Source organism: Leptinotarsa decemlineata, unplaced genomic scaffold (genome assembly GCF_025532065.1).
Source record: "Leptinotarsa decemlineata unplaced genomic scaffold, Ldec_3_MD MMD2_tig00026314_RagTag_RagTag, whole genome shotgun sequence".
In the NCBI taxonomy this organism is placed as follows: Eukaryota; Metazoa; Arthropoda; class Insecta; order Coleoptera; family Chrysomelidae; genus Leptinotarsa; species Leptinotarsa decemlineata.
The window spans coordinates 1,555,854-1,571,985 of record NW_027412684.1 but is presented as its reverse complement, the minus strand read 5'-3'; the positions used below and the strand labels follow the sequence as shown (position 1 = coordinate 1,571,985).

Sequence of the window (16,132 nt, the reverse complement as noted above, 5' to 3'; positions counted from 1 at the left end):
GAATATAACTTATATTTCCTCTGAATATCATTTGATTATAGAAAAATGAATAATTTACATTTCTTCGTGGAAATATTGAACAAACAAAAAACGAATACTATGCTTCATTAAAGACTAACTAAGACTAACAAAATCATATAGAGTAAGTATTATAGTTGAAGAAATAAGAAGCTTTGAGGTTACTATTCGTTTGCAGAAATTCATTAAAAAATAGCGGCGACCTTCCTGATAGAATGTTCATGTTGAAATATAACTACAAAATTGAATATCAAAGTATTACAAATAATGTAAGAGAGTTAATCTCTTTGATATTGATGGAATTATCAGGATATATATTTGTTTCTCTATGAATCCAAAAAAAGTTATACATAGAGAAAAAGAATTCCACTTACTAAAAAAAGATATCACCCTATCACAAATCAGTTACATGAATGAAAAATAAAAACAGACATATATCATGTTTGCTCGATTCTGAAGTAAATAAATAAATAATTTTTCCTTATGTTCAAAATTTTCTTTAGATTCAAGAAAAAACTCTATCTTCACCAGGGCTTATACTTTCTAAGATACTATGTTGAGAAATAGAAAAAAAATTTGAATATAGAGACATATGAAAAGACAAAAAAATTTCAAGTAATTGGATGTTAACCTTTTTTTGGTTTATAATTATCAACTATAACATTTCTACAGTTTCAACCAATACTGGTATTCCAGTAGATGACATAACAAGTGACATGTCCAAGGAAGATGCTCAATGAAAATCATTTATTGGTCTAACGCTGGACTTGTATTTTGCTGATAAAATAAATGTTTGGCTTGATAGTCTTCAAGTAAGCCAGTCTGAGAAAATATAGAAAGAGGATCCCTTTGTCACGGATGTATAGTTAAGCTACAGTATGAAGTAATTTTTATTTTTTATACTTTCAAAACTATTCATTACGATTCAGCATTGCTGAAGCATGTTTTCTGTTTTCACTGAAAATGTGGATTTTCAATAAATTTTTTATGTGGTTGAATGCATATTCAAAACACCCAGTTCATTGTTTCGTAAACACTATCACTATCACTGGTGTCCTCAATACAGAAATCTGTCCTTTCTTCATGACATTATGTGATTGTTTAAGTTAGTTGAATGATCACTATTTTGTCAGTGCAGATGAAACATATTGAATGATGATGTTTACACTGTACTGGTTGTAGATGATTTGTACTCTGTATCGCTTTCCTTAGATATTAGTACTGGAGTTACAGATGTTACGACCTGAAAAATAAAAAAAATGTAGTTTGATATTAACAATATTATTTTATTAAGAAAATTGATGAAAAAAGTTGATTTGGTAAAGTTCTGCAGATCGTTCTAATAGTCACTTAATTTTATGGAAGATATTCTGGTTCATTTCTGGTTCAAACACCAACTCAAGCAAGGCGATCGTTACCGCATTGCCTTTGATAATGTTTACCGCAGTTAGACGAAACATCATGCATAAAACTAGTAGCTTTCATACAGTTATCCTAGGCTCATCTAAATGAATGAAAAATACAGAAGTCAGTGTTACAAAATCTGATTTACAAATTTCAGTAGGGTGATATAGATGTAAATCATTTTTGAATATATACCAGGATAAATAAGTGATTCAAAACTGATTCCTTCAGAATGAACAATTGAATTTGGTGATTGCATTTATCTATTATTAGTTCAAACTATGCGGCAAGAAAATTGTGTTATATTTGATCAAATTTCAATTGAAAAGTTTGTAAGTAGCTTGTTTCCCAACAAATTTGTCATCCAACTTCTCAGACTAAGATGTTTTAATAATACACCACGTCAAATATAAAGTATAGCGGATAATCATTAGCCATAAATAATGTACTAGAGAAATGTAAGTAATTTTAACCCGTATATAGTTTTATCTGCAATTTCATCGAGGTCATCATTTCGTGAGAACATGCCTAATTGTCGGAAAACAATGCAGATTTTCATCATGGCGAGTTTCTCTAATCAGAACAATTGTAAGTGAAACCCAGTGTCGGAACTTTGTTGAGGATTAATTCTACTCCTCTTCGAAAAAATGCAGAGAACAAAAATAATTGCTTGGGAGTGATTTCTTGCAGGGATTTTCTGAAGCTTCATTGGTTGATTAATACAATTTATATAAGTGATGGAATCGACCGATACTTGACCTAAAGACACGTCTGAAGAAGCTATTCTATAGCGAAACACGATTTTGTAAAACTGTTTAGTGAAAATATCCAATGAAGTGTTTTTCGAATACAATACACAAATTGAAATAATTTCAAAGTTTTCTATATCTTCATGTGCATGAAGTGAATGATGATGAAAATGTTTACAACGTATTGATATTGCAAACTTACGACTCCTTCACATAAACCTCATTTATTAATTTATACAGAAAAGCCTTACGAGCTCAATAACCTGGATCGATTTGAATAACATACTTTAAATATAGGTCTCAAACTTGCATTTAGGTCCCTAGAAACACGCGGATGTTAAGCTGAAAAGTAACAAATAAAGACTTCAATGAAATAAATAAAAACACCTTTGTCTAATTACCAGTAGTTGATTTTATTTATACGACCGGTTTCGGGTTTGACCCCAGTATCAAGTATAAAACTTTTATCAGGAGTAAGTACAGGTATTTGATAGACAGGTAGTTGGGCGAACCAGGATGCCAACTTTAAAATTCATCACTGAAATTCTAGGGGTTGTTAAACTCAAAAATTCAAGAGAGGAGACCTACATAAATCGAGTTGCCTATTTCTGATTTTTAATTGATTTGTTAATTTCCATGGCTTCCAACAAATTCATTTTCTTCCCTTTATTGCATATTTGTAGGATTTTGAGGTTATCTTTCTATGCCTTGTATTTTGATTCTTGAAGATGTTCGTACATTGTAGATTTTTTGTCCAAACAGACGTGTTCATGCAGCCTCATGTCAAAATTTCTACCGGTTTGGTCTGTATATACTGCAGAGCATTCGCCCCACTCTATTCTATATATACCTGATTTTTTCATTCTATCCCGTTTGGGTTTTGCATTAAACAGGGTTACACCTAAATTAATATTACATATGAAAGCTGTTGATATTTTGTATTTAGAGAAATGATTTTTGATATTTTCCAAAAGTTTATCTGCGTAGTTGATGCTACTATACTTGACTATATTGTGTTCTCGACACAATTTACTCATAAGTGTTTTCTGAGTTTTACCTGATACTATCTTTTCTATTAGAGAAATTGTTACCTGATTGTTAACTGCAATTCGCTTAATTATTTTTAGTTCATCTTGGAAATTCTTTTCAGGTGAAGGGATTGTGAAAGCTCTGTGTACTATCCACCTAAACGCGGATAATTTATGTCAGAGTGGACTGAAAGAATCAAAGGGAATTGTGCATTCTGTGAATATGTTTTCCCGGTAGATATTGAATGGAAAACCGTTATTGACTCTTGAAATATTCAAATCTAAGAAGTTAAGCTCCTTGTTATATTCAATTTCTACTTTGAACCTAATATTGTTATGCAGACTATTGAGAAAGTTTAAAAATTGAATAATTTGTTTGTTTGAACCATCAAAACCAACTAGTACGTCATCAACATATCTGAACCAAAACACAATATGTTTCTGGGAAAGGGGGTTATTAAGGATGCGGGTTATTCATTTCATTGAAGTGATCATGAATTACCGCAAAATAAACAAGTCATCAATCACACACAACAAGAAAGAGTTGAAAAAATACATTTGCCTCAGGAAAAACTGTAACGTTTTGTTTGCCGAACTGACCATATTGTTGATATGGAATGCAAAAAAAATTATATGTAACCATTAAATTTTTCATACTTTCCATTCCAAAATATCTTGGTCCATGTGGTATTTTGATATAATAGAATTTTCCATCTAGTAAGTATCAACATGAAACATTTTTCATATCAAAATAACAAGGTGTGTGGGAAATCATCGAGATTTTTTTTTCATTTGGAAGACCTATTGATACCATTATGTGTTGAATATAACATCATTCAAATGTTCGCTTCTCTGGGTGGAGCGCATCCGAAATGTCAAATTTTCTATGCCATGACTGGTGCACGAATAAGGCTGAAATTGGCGTATGTATGGCATGGGATTTGTGGTTCATTCGCATACACCTGCGACTTGAAAAAACCTCACAATGAAAGTCTAACGGGTTCAAATCGCACAATCTCGGTGGCCAGTTCACATCACCTCCATATGAAATGACCATGCCCTCATATGCTCGTGCAGAATATCCAACGTGACTTGAGCTGTGTAGCACGTAGCGCCATCCTATTTAAACCGTTGGTGTCCAGATCATCCAGTTCAGGCTATCGACCTATAGTGCTTACCGTTGATAGTGATAGCCTGGCCAACGTCGTTCTCAAAGAAATATGGATCAAAATTCACACCTTATAGTGAAGCTCTTGAATTTCATGTGAATAGGTATCGTATCAAATTCGTCAATTTTGTTTGCTCACGTATCCATTCATCCAGAAATAGGCCTCATTGCTGAAGATGATTTCCTGATGAAAATTAGGGTCAGTTGCTAACTGCTCCAGAGCCCATTCACCGAACACACGTGGTTGTCTATAGTCGTTTTCCTTCAGTTCCTCGGTCAGTTAAATTTTGTACAAGTGCAGGCCAAAGTCACGACATAAAATTTGCCAAGTTGTGGTCGGCGAAAGGCCGATTTCTTGTAAGCGACACGAAATAGATCTTACGGTAGATCTAACGTTTCATCGACGTACGGGTGTTGATCGACCGTTTACTGAACCAGTTTACTGACCGACGCGAAATAGACTGCCTTGGATTCTCCTGCATACTCTCACGGACAGAGGTGATGTTTTCGGTAGATCTTACGTTTCGTCGACATACGGCTGTTGATCGATCATTTACTGAACCAGTGGACTCAAATTAATCCACCACATTGCGAATAGAACAATGATGGCGACCTTATAATGCGCAAAGTGCGCGGTACGTTGCCTGAACAGAACCGACATTTTAATAAAACAATTTTATTATTTGCAGGTGTTGTTGAATGCTACATTCGTTCATGGTGATTTGGCAAAACAGACTGAATAAATGACAACTAATTCAACAGATGTTGAATTCTTCATACCAATTTTCCTACCATATTTGTGAAGTAGCGTCTTCACAAAAATGTTGCATGGACATACTCGTGCGCGTCAGATATTGATAGCATCAATGTCCTACGTATTTTTAATAATGTTGGTATGTCAATCTGATCGTTTGCATGATGTGGGTGGTTGTACGTAAGGGTCAAAAGTGAAAGGAAAAAACATTTAATCGAGCGCGTCAGATTTTCTGAGGGGGTGTTAAGTGCAACAAAAAAAAGCTCTCATTCAATAATCTGACGATTTCGATCTGACGCAAACTGGCGGCCATTATTATAATGTACAAAAAAAATTCGCCATTTTGAAATACTCAAGCGCGTCAGATTAAGATATATATAGTTCATCTTTATGTTTTAGACTCGCTGTCTCATAATCTGACGATTATCTAGAGGGATTCGCTTAATCTGACAAAAACAATATTTTTTAAAATTATTTTTCAATTCATTGAACTTAATTAATTGAAAAGCTCAGGAAATAGCATGTAAGTGTATGTTTTTTAAGTAGAATACTTGTATTCATAGGAAAAACATTAAAAAAAAAAATGCTCAAAAAAATTTAATTATTTATAATCAATTGATTAATTAATGAAGAAAAGAGAAATGAAACTTTCTAAGTTTTTTACCGCTTTTATTTGTAACTAACGTTAATGCAGTTTCGTATTATGAGGACATTTTCAAATTTATAGTGAGAGAGTAATAGATAGAGAAAAAGTGAATAGAGAATAGAGGAATAGAAACTCGGAGAGGGAAATATAGGTATCACACCGCTGCACGTATTAAACTTTATCGACGATTTTTTGTTATTTCGGCTTGCGGAAATCGTCGAATTTCTGATGATCAATTCATTTTTAGTAATCTGATCCTTTATCCCTCACAGGCGGCCTTATATATGGGGCTCATATTTGGTGAAGGTACTTAACCGGGTACAAGGTATCCCCCTGTATATTAATCTGCCACGTTTTAGTAATTCCCGAAATCCCCGCTTGGGCTCCCCTATTATTATGTATGTTCCAATACGGCATCACGAGTATTTGTGATATTTTACTACCATTGATGATCATTTGAAAATTTTGTTGTTTTCAACATGCGAAATGATGATCCGGATTTCATGAAGTTACCGAAACCGCGGTATGGGTAACTTGCGTTTTTTATTATTTCACTTTACTGAAAGGAAATGAAATAATCATAAATTGAGAAATGTAATATTTCATAGAGAAGAGACAGACTTCAGAAAATTTATGTTCTTCTACAACTTTTCAATTTTAATAATACCCAACATTTTGGTATGACAACTAAATACAAACAGTGTCATTCTCAACAATCAAAAAATGAATTAAATTTTGGTGAGGTATTGAATAACCTTATTTCAAAATATTAAACATTTTACTATTTATTAGAGCGGAGTTCAGCTTAGCTATTTTTCTAGAGCTTCATTTTCAAATGAAAATTTTAGATGTCGTTCACAAATGAATTATCTTCAACCCTCACTCTGAGGTAGGAATTTGATCTAACCGCCCCATCCGTCAACTAATTCATACGGCGTGACATTTAAAATCCATGGAGAGAATATTGAATGTCTATAGATTATGAAATAAAAATCGAATATGCAGCAGGGGACATTGAAAGTACTTCTGTAGCAATTAGGACTTATAACAAATTGATAAAGTAAACGATACAAAGTAGCTAAAATCGGATTCAATTTTCGAAAACGTTGGTCCCTAAGGAAGATCATTGAATCCTCTGCTATGGTCACCAGTTACGTTTATCTTGAACTATAAAAATTCACATATACTGTGGTAATCAGGTACAATTCGGAATGAAATATGCCGCAAATAGATAACGGTCATAGACAAAACATTTCATAGGTTGGACCACAAAGAGCTTGTGGTCCAACTCCCGAGGAGTTGTCCTCCTAGGTCCTCGTCCATCCTATCCTTTCCAGGAAGGGGAACAGGTCACTTGGAGACATCTCCTTTATATCGGCAGGCATAGACCAAGACTCGCCGATCACAAACTCTCTTATTGACTATAACTCCGGGCACTCGCACAGGACATGCCTGACAGTCTCATCTTCCTGTTCACACATCCTGCATAGAGGTGTCCACTAGCCCCATATTATGGCGGTCTTTTCTTAGTTGACAGTGGCCACTCAGAAATCCTACTGTTAAGCGTAGATTTTTCCTGGTCATCGCCAGATATTTCTTCGACGCCAGCTTCCCAGGGTCACCCAGGGTGATCCTGGCAAGATTGCATCCTTTGATTCCATCCCATGTCTTTAGGAATTGAGCATGGGTGTAACATTTGGCTGGTTCCGCAATTGTCGAAGTCATCAGGCCGTAGGTGCCTATCTACAATCTCCCCTGATAAGTAAAGTATATCGATTCAAAAACTTCCACCCATTCGAAAGACACGTCACTTTGATTCTTAAGTGAGACCGTTCCAAGGATTACATTTCACCCGTGGAATTTCTAATGGAAAATGAGGTCAACTGGTATATCAGTTCAAAGATTTTGCCTGGATTGAGAATAATGATTTTATTGAAAATTACAGAATCGACTCTGCTCCTAGTTGAAGTATTCAGGTGAGGTGGCATTGTTTCAACTATTGATTGATTACTTGACTTTTAGTTGGTTTTCTCACTTCTTATTTCAATTATTCCAACTATGGTTATTCTACCCTTTCTGAAAATTGGAAAAATTTTCAATTGTGAGGAAAAATGAGGTTATATCTTACCTTTGAATGACCTAGGATAGTCTCCACTGTAGTGTTAGGAGGAGGGGTGTACGCTGGAATATCCATCAATCCAAAAAGTGGATGTCGTGATGTTGGCCTAATCGTGGTTGTTTGTAGGTTATTTACTGAAATTGTTTTAATCAATGATTATTTCGTCACATTTTTTTATATAATGCTAGGTGAATAAAAATTAAAAAAAAAATCTTGATGTTTTTCAAGTAGAAACTTTTTTTTCAAGCCTTTCGGGAATATGAGAGAGATAGTTCTTTCGAAAGACTTAATCTTGATCAAGTGAAAATTGTTATTGAACATGATATATCCTAAAAATTATTGAAACCGTTTCATGGAAAAATTCATTTCGTCAACTAGGTTCATTTGGGATTGATAATATAAAAAAACAGATCCAGATTTCGTATGAAACCATAACGTGGATTCTATAATATGATATAATGTTTGTCTTGAAAAAAATGAATGGGAAAAATATTATTTTCAAACATTGAATCAGTTTTCCACTCAGATTACTTTCCAACAATGGAAAAACATAATCAATTAAAATCATTTTCTGAGAAGAATAACTTTATCGAAATTTATTTTGTCTATTGTTATGGTAGAACTCATTAGATTCGCTAGGTATATACTCATGAAACTTCACATTTTCAGAGAGAACTCTTCACGGGGAAAAAATCTGTTTTTCCGTTAGCAAACTGTCGCACCCCTACGAACTACAACCCTCAGAAGTCGAAACTTGTGCGAGCTAAGGATTAACAAGGTCTTACCTTTTAACATGCGATTCCTAACACGGGTTGGACGATAGCAAGTGAAGATCGATCGTTCAGACTAGGGCTTGAACCACCGACCAACAGGCGGTCAATTCGAGTGAGTGAACAAAGCACCCACGCCGAACCGCTTGGCTACCGACCGACTACAGCTGACTGTAGTTAGTATTTTTCACACATAGAAATCTAACCAGAATCCGGAATTTGATTTCTGTTCGGAAATACCAGGATTTTTAGATATATTCCTGAGAGCTCACTATTGTCCACAACACAAAATGGCAGCAAAGATCCAATATTGAAAGCATGTTTCCAGAGACATAGCTGCAAGCAACGGGTAGATCAGTTGATCAGAAAACGTTATCCAGGAAAAATTTTCATTAATTTTCAACTTCTCCAAAAGACATTGATTCAAAGATTATTCTCCTTCTTTATGGACCAAAATACGCCAAAGGATCAGATCGCATTTTTTGAAAGTAGCCCTCAAAACATCTTGCTCACTTCAATGAAAGTTAGGTTAACTCAAAGACAAAATTTTGGAAAATGAACAGTTAGAGATATATGTTACTGATTTATGGGATATATCTGAATTTTTTTCATAGAACACGCAGCATATATCCCATTTCGGAGACTAGGAAAATCATACAATGAATGATAACTGTCTGAATTTGTTGAAATTGGTATATGACACCAGATTTTTGGATGCTTTCCATTGAGGTCTGGAAATATCAAAGTTTGACATGGGAACTATGAATAATGACAAACAGCTCATTATTCACCTTTTTATGAATCACTCTGTCAAAATTAGCAAATTTCCACCTTTCTGTTGCAGTTCAGGTTTTTTGATAACAGTGCTTGTTTTCAAATTTATGGATTCAAGTTTTGATTCATTGAGTTTCAGAAAAAAAGTTATGGTCAAATTATTATTCTACTGGATACCCAGTATATTGGAGAATATTTCATAAAACTAAAAATTTTAAATATTAGATATTTTTCAATAACGTCACTCCTCCATCTCAAACGTCTGAAGACAGACTTACTTGTGATAGGACTACATCAGTACTTTCTCACTTTTATTGACTGACAGATGTACAGAAAGTACTGATTATATAGGTTACAGTAACATTCCATCACGGTAATGTAACCTAATCCGATAATATCAACCTTCAGAAGAGTCTTTGCACATGTTCGACGCTAGCTCTTGGACTATCATGGACACAGTGTTTGTACATATTGTATAATACCTATCGATTCAGTAACTTATGCAACTTACGTTTTATTATTGTTCATGCTCACGTGATCTTATTGTGTATGTTCATAAATCACGTGACTTTCAACTTGTCAAAACATCAACCAATAAAATATTTTATTTAGGTACTTACTTATGTGGGGCCATTCGCTGTACACAACTTTAACAGAATTCGCCTCTTCACTCATCTTCTTTGGCTCTCTGAGCTGAGGTTCAACCCTCACACTGAATTTGTGACTCTCAAATGTGGCGTTATTGTCTTTCCCGTTCTCAATCTTTGGTGATAAACTCCATGCTGTCGCGGGAGTTGAAGTATAGAAGCTGTAACTTTGTGGAGTCACAACATATACTTTTTCTTTGGTATGTGGTGACACAGTAACACTGGCTCCATCCCACAAGGAGTTTTGGTATTTCGAAAAAACTGAAGTTGTTGTCGATTCACTAGTAGTTGTAGACGCATCCGTCGTTGTATCAGCTGCAATGATAAGATTTGTTTCGATATCCCGATCACTATTCACAAACGACTCCTCTCGCGTTGAACTAGCAGGATGATAGTCGAATAAGTCGTTTCTAATGGAAGTGACGTCAACAAAGTTGGACCTTTGGGTGGTGAAAAAACCATTCGGAATATTATTTTGAGCCGCCGCTCTTACAAATTTTTCACTAGTATTCTTCCCGAAAGATTGGTGAGTCCAATCATCTATATTTTTCTGTAGCGAAATGATATCGTATGGTAGTGTTTTATGGCCCCCATTATGTTTATAATCAGCCCCCAGCAAATCTTTGATATTATAAACTGCAGTGGTAGGTTTTGAAAAAGGTTTCCCATTCGCTTTCGTTGAAACTGAAAAATTGAAGTCGTCCAAGAATTTGGACCAATCAGACTGTTCTGTAGGCATTGGCGGTGTGTACACAGGTACCAAAGTAGTATATACTTCGCTTGTTTTCCTGATATCATTCCTAACTGACCAATCCTGTGCGACCGAAATAGACTTTTTGCCGGTGGTGTATGGAACAATTATCTGAATTGGTTTGGGAGATGGTTTGGACAGAGGCCAGAGTCTTGTTGTTTGGGTGTTCACAGGTGGAGGTGTCATTGACGTCGATATAGGGTGCATGCGAGTTGGAACCCAATTAGTGTAATCCACTGAAGACGGTGTGAAGTTATAAATGCTATTTCTCTGGCCAATTTTGTTAATTCCAACGACTTCGGTTTTCGGATTTCCTAGGATACCCTGCTCTAAAAGCAGTTTTTTTATCAAATCTTCCTCATCTCTCGCACTACTACTGCTAGACTTGGTGCTATCAACTTCGTTGAACGATACGATTGATAAATTTTTATCGTTGTTGCGTCTAACAAGAGTACTGTTGGAGAGAGCTATGGTATTATTGATGTTGCTTGCCGCTGTATTGATATCTTCCACTATAATAGGATTTTCACTCAATTTAATATGTTCAACTCCATCATCATTTTGTTTATATTTCTTTTCGATATGATGACTCACACTGTTGTAAACGGGGCCGGTGTTACCTTCGCCTTGAAAATTATTATCCGAATCTGGATAACGATGATTTCTACTCTCTGGCTCTTCCATGACTGATAACTCAATGAGCGGCGATTGGACTACACTTACAGGGTGTTCTATTGAAGCCAGATAGTCAGCAACCTTCACGCTTTCTTGTATCTGAACGCTATTGCTCTGGTGTTGTGGTGGTTGATAATCTAAACTCTTCGAACGGAAGCCCTGATTGAAGTTTTTGAATTCATACATTGGTAATACAGGCACAGGGCTCAGATTTGTTAGAGAAAGAGGTCTATTGAAAACATCGCTATTTCCACTCGAAGCAGATACTGTATCAAAAGGTACTAGGAATGCCAAATTGTCACCAGTTACTGGATCACCGTAGCTATCAGAGGGAATAGCAGGTGGAACGTGGTCGGCAGCATTTACTTCAGAAAACACAGTTGGACTTGTTGGGAGTGGAATGTTGATGACTCCGCCTTGCGGAGGTATCAAATCTTTGGTAAGTACTGGAGATATCACTGGTGGTATCTGAACATTATTCTTTGGCAAATTCTGTGGCGTAGCTTGACCCAATAATGGAAGCCCATAAACTGGTTTTGGCGGACCATATTTTGGAGGTGGCCCATAATTAGGGGCAGGTTGTGGAGCGTAGTATTGTCTAGGTGGTGGTCCGTAATTTTGGCTTGGAGGCGGACCATATTTCTGATTTGTAGGTGGACCATAAACAGGTTTTTGAGGTGGTGGGCTATGGACTGGTTTCAAACCAGGTGGACCATATACTGGTTTTGGAGGACCATAACTATCTTTCGGTGGTCCGTATATCAGTGAAGGAATTTTGAAATTGATCGGAGGGGGTAGCATGTAGTCTGCTATCAATATTGGTGCGCTGTTAAATTTCGAGGGAGGAGGAATATATGCCGGTATGGGTGGTCCATATTTTGGTTTGGGAGGCCCGTATCCAGGTTTGGGAGGCCTATATTCAGGTTTGGGTAGCCCGTATTCAGGTTTGGGTGGCCCGTATTCAGGATTGGGTGTTCCATATTCGGGTTTGGGTGGTTCATATTCAACCCTTGGTGGTCCGTATTCTGATCTGGGTGGACCATATATCGGCTTAGTGAAGTCATGCTCTAGTTTTTGTTTGAAATATGGTGACGGTAGGCTGAATATACTAGAAGTGCCTTTGAATGTATTCCCTGGAGCGAAAAATGTTTCGACGGTATGTATATCCGATAGCGAGCTTGGATATTCATTTAGAGGTGCATAGCTGATGGTTTTTTTATGGCCGGCTATAGGAACCCAAGGTTGTTGATTGCATGGATTACAATCTCTCTCATAACTACTGTCTGGAGATGAAGGGGGGAGATAATATGACCCACTGTATCCTGTTTCTGCTGACTCTAAATCGTTCTTTTTCTCTGAAGTACTTCCAAATGGATTGAACCAGTTTGCTACTTTAGAAAAAAATGAAGGCTCGTCTTTAGCTCTTGAATATGGTTGGGACTTTTCCAAGGTAGTTTTATCAGTAGATTCTGTTTCTTTACCTATTCTATCTTCGACTTCATTTACTATTTGTTCGCCTTTGACTGATATAACTAATCCCAGCACCAGGATGAGCGTGAACTGGAAAAAAAAAGACAAATATCAACTATATGATTTCGATTTGGAATCCACACACAACCATGTTACGATAGTTATATCAATACCAGATAAAACAATTAACAGTTGAAAAAATGATATAGTAACACAATTTTATGCTGAAATTATTCTACAGTAGACAATTATTTGATTTGTACGTTCATTACTTTTACGATCGGAAATGACTTCTATTAATGTTATTTCTTGATGCCCAAATGAATCAATGTAAACATAGACAGATGTTGAACGAAGAAATTATGTACAAATAGATACACATTTCAATTGACCCAGAATGTTTAAAATCACATATAACACATACAGAGCCTAAAGAAAATCAGTTTGAGTGACTAGATGAATATGTTATTGAGCTTTTTATAAATAATGACAAATAACAGTGATATATCAATATTTTTATGATATTTCAAACATATATTGATGGATGAAACCATTACTACGTGGTAGGAAATCATCATGAAGAAACATAGGAAGTTTTATTTCTCATCCTTCATTTCAAAAATATACTCTGAAATTTTCACACTTCATTCAGATGTGAATTTCCATTTCCGTTGTGATGAAAGCCTTGTTTTTCTGACAGGTTTTCATTCATTAGTAATGGTAATGGTAGTAATGATAATATTCATTCAGATACATATAAATTTATAATTACAAATTATTTTCAGTATGATGAGTGATTCAACTGTTTCGAGTAAATCTTCATTGGTTTCAGAAATCTCACCAACAGGAGCCAACTGCACACGAATACTCCTCTGAGTTGATAGAGTATTCCAACTGATATATAGTGAAAGAGAGGAATAGCTAGCTGCAAGGAGATTCTGTTTATCGATAGATATATGACGTAGGACCTAATGCACCATTAGAGTTACCTCTCCGTAGTATAAAACAAGCATTTGCTCAGATATCATGAGGCAACCAATAAGATAGTAGTGAGATGTCCATCTAGAGATCAAAACAAAAGCAGTCACCTACGAAACTTCAGAAGAGGCCTGACCTCTATGTATGGATATTTCAATTTGTTCCCTCATGAAAAAAAATCGCCAGTCTTTGCGGGTTGTGAAAGAGCACTGTTATCAGCTATAATACCCCAAGGACATTGATAACTAACGAAATAATTTTATCACAGTTTTCGAAAGCACGTTATTTGGTAACATCCCGACGCCGAAGGCGGAGGGATGTTACCTAAAATAACGTGCTTGAGGAAGTTGTGATAAAATTATGAGTTATTTATCAATGTTCGAGGGATATTCGGTGAGAAAATTTTTTGCAATTCGAACAAAATTATTTATTGAACACACAGTTATTAAAAGAACAATTCGTATAATGATATTCCGTTGATCTTGCTGTATTTGACTCGGTTACTGCTTTGAACACCAAAGCGAGGAAGTGACATTTTCGAAATAAATTGAATTACTGAAATGTCAAACAACTTTATTGTGTTGGTTGCTTAGCAATGTCATGACATAAGTGATAACTACCCGTGAAAACTATCCATGGGTAGTTATCAGTGTAATGATGGTTTCATTGGTTATTTCGACACACATGACTAGAAATAGACAAATTTGATAGGATAATTTTTTTGGCAAAAAATTTTCAAGATAAGTATGTCAAAGCAATCCGGTAAATGCAATTCCAAGAATTGCAGGGTATCCGGTGCAATTCTTGGAATTGCACATACCGGATACCTGATGCAATTCCAAGAATTGCATTTATCGGATACCCTGCGAGTGCGGAGAATCATACATCGGTGAAACTAAGAGGCCATTGAAATTTCGCTGAGCACAAGAAACACAAACAGCGAGGAGAAACCAGCAAATCCGGAATAGCAGAGCATGTTTGGACTAATCAACATAATATCAAGTGGGCTCAAGCTGAAATCATCCACAAAGAAGAACACTGGTTTAAGAGAAAATTCGAAGAAGCCGCGTATATGTTGTCCAACAACGCATTAAGTCAAGCTAGCGTAGAGATACGTAACATATGGAAACCTCTAATCAAACGAAAAACGACCAACTCCCGCCAAACGGTCATCTCCCGCTATAACCAATGGAGCGGAGAGAGAGAGAGAGAGAGAGAAGAGGGAATAGGTGAAAGCACTCGAATAGCCTATAAATAGTTGTATCTCGGAGGAATAAGTCCAGGATACATGATACATAATAGTTTTCCGTTTTGACAGCGGAACAGTGCTGATGTGCTCGAGCTTATCGTATGTGTATTTGCTAAGTTGCCTGGTTGATGATAGACAACTTCAGTGTTTCTGGCTTGTGATAGTTTGTGCGTTAGTCTTGTGTTGAGCAGGCTACAGCGGTTCTCGGTGAGTACGTTTAAATATTTTCATTTTCGTTTGTGTTCATTGTGTTCACGCTTGAATAACGTTCTTCGTTCGTTTCAATAAATGACTAGCAGTATGGAGGAACTGCTTCGCAGTCTGGCTGGCAGGCAAAGGCCGAGATTGTTAGCATTGTTTGCCAACTAATCTCGTGCTTTGGCCTGAACCAGGCAGACTTGCATGACAATACATTGCCAGTCCCTGGGGCCAGTTGTCAAAATCTGACAGCTGCGAAACAGGGAGTGGCTAATGCTCCGACTGAAAGTATTTCAGATCAAGACTTCGACAACTTAAACGTGCTTTCCTTCTTCTCCTCAACGTCGAAGAAGCGACGCATCAACGATGACTTTCCTTCGCTTCCAGATGTATCCAGCCGCAAAGTAGGCGACTGGATAAAGAAAGAAAAGCCAAAGAAGGCTAAGAATATTTCCAAAAAGACAATTATCGACAACGTTAGAGACAAGGTTTGGAACTATTACTCCGAGTCTGAGACCTCGCATCAAATGACCTAAAATCGGGATGACGAGACGGCCACTCCTAGTGGCAACTTAAAAAGTGACGACGAAATGGAGACTGATATCATAACAGCAAACGACAGTGTTTCAAACTCGGGAAGTACTGTCAAGTCAGCACACGGGGAGGAGCCTGGTAACCCCGCCCCACTTAAACAAAATCAACATCCGCCTGCTAAAAAAGCCAGAATTCCACCA

The 16,132-nt window shown here is 36.4% G+C and overlaps 1 protein-coding gene across 1 annotated transcript in view; it reads right to left on the bottom strand.

Annotated features, from left to right (window-relative positions):
- Window positions 1-720: 720 nt before the first annotated feature.
- LOC111511749 (uncharacterized) overlaps window positions 721-16,132 on the bottom strand; it is a 69,745-nt gene continuing 54,333 nt past the window's right edge. The window contains exons 3-5 of the mRNA XM_074181636.1: window positions 10,051-13,063; window positions 7,896-8,020; window positions 721-1,261 (exon numbers count right to left, since the gene is read on the bottom strand). Of these exons, the coding sequence (XP_074037737.1) occupies window positions 1,181-1,261; window positions 7,896-8,020; window positions 10,051-13,063 (3,219 nt within the window). The 3' untranslated portion in view covers window positions 721-1,180. The remainder of the gene's footprint in view (window positions 1,262-7,895; window positions 8,021-10,050; window positions 13,064-16,132) is intronic.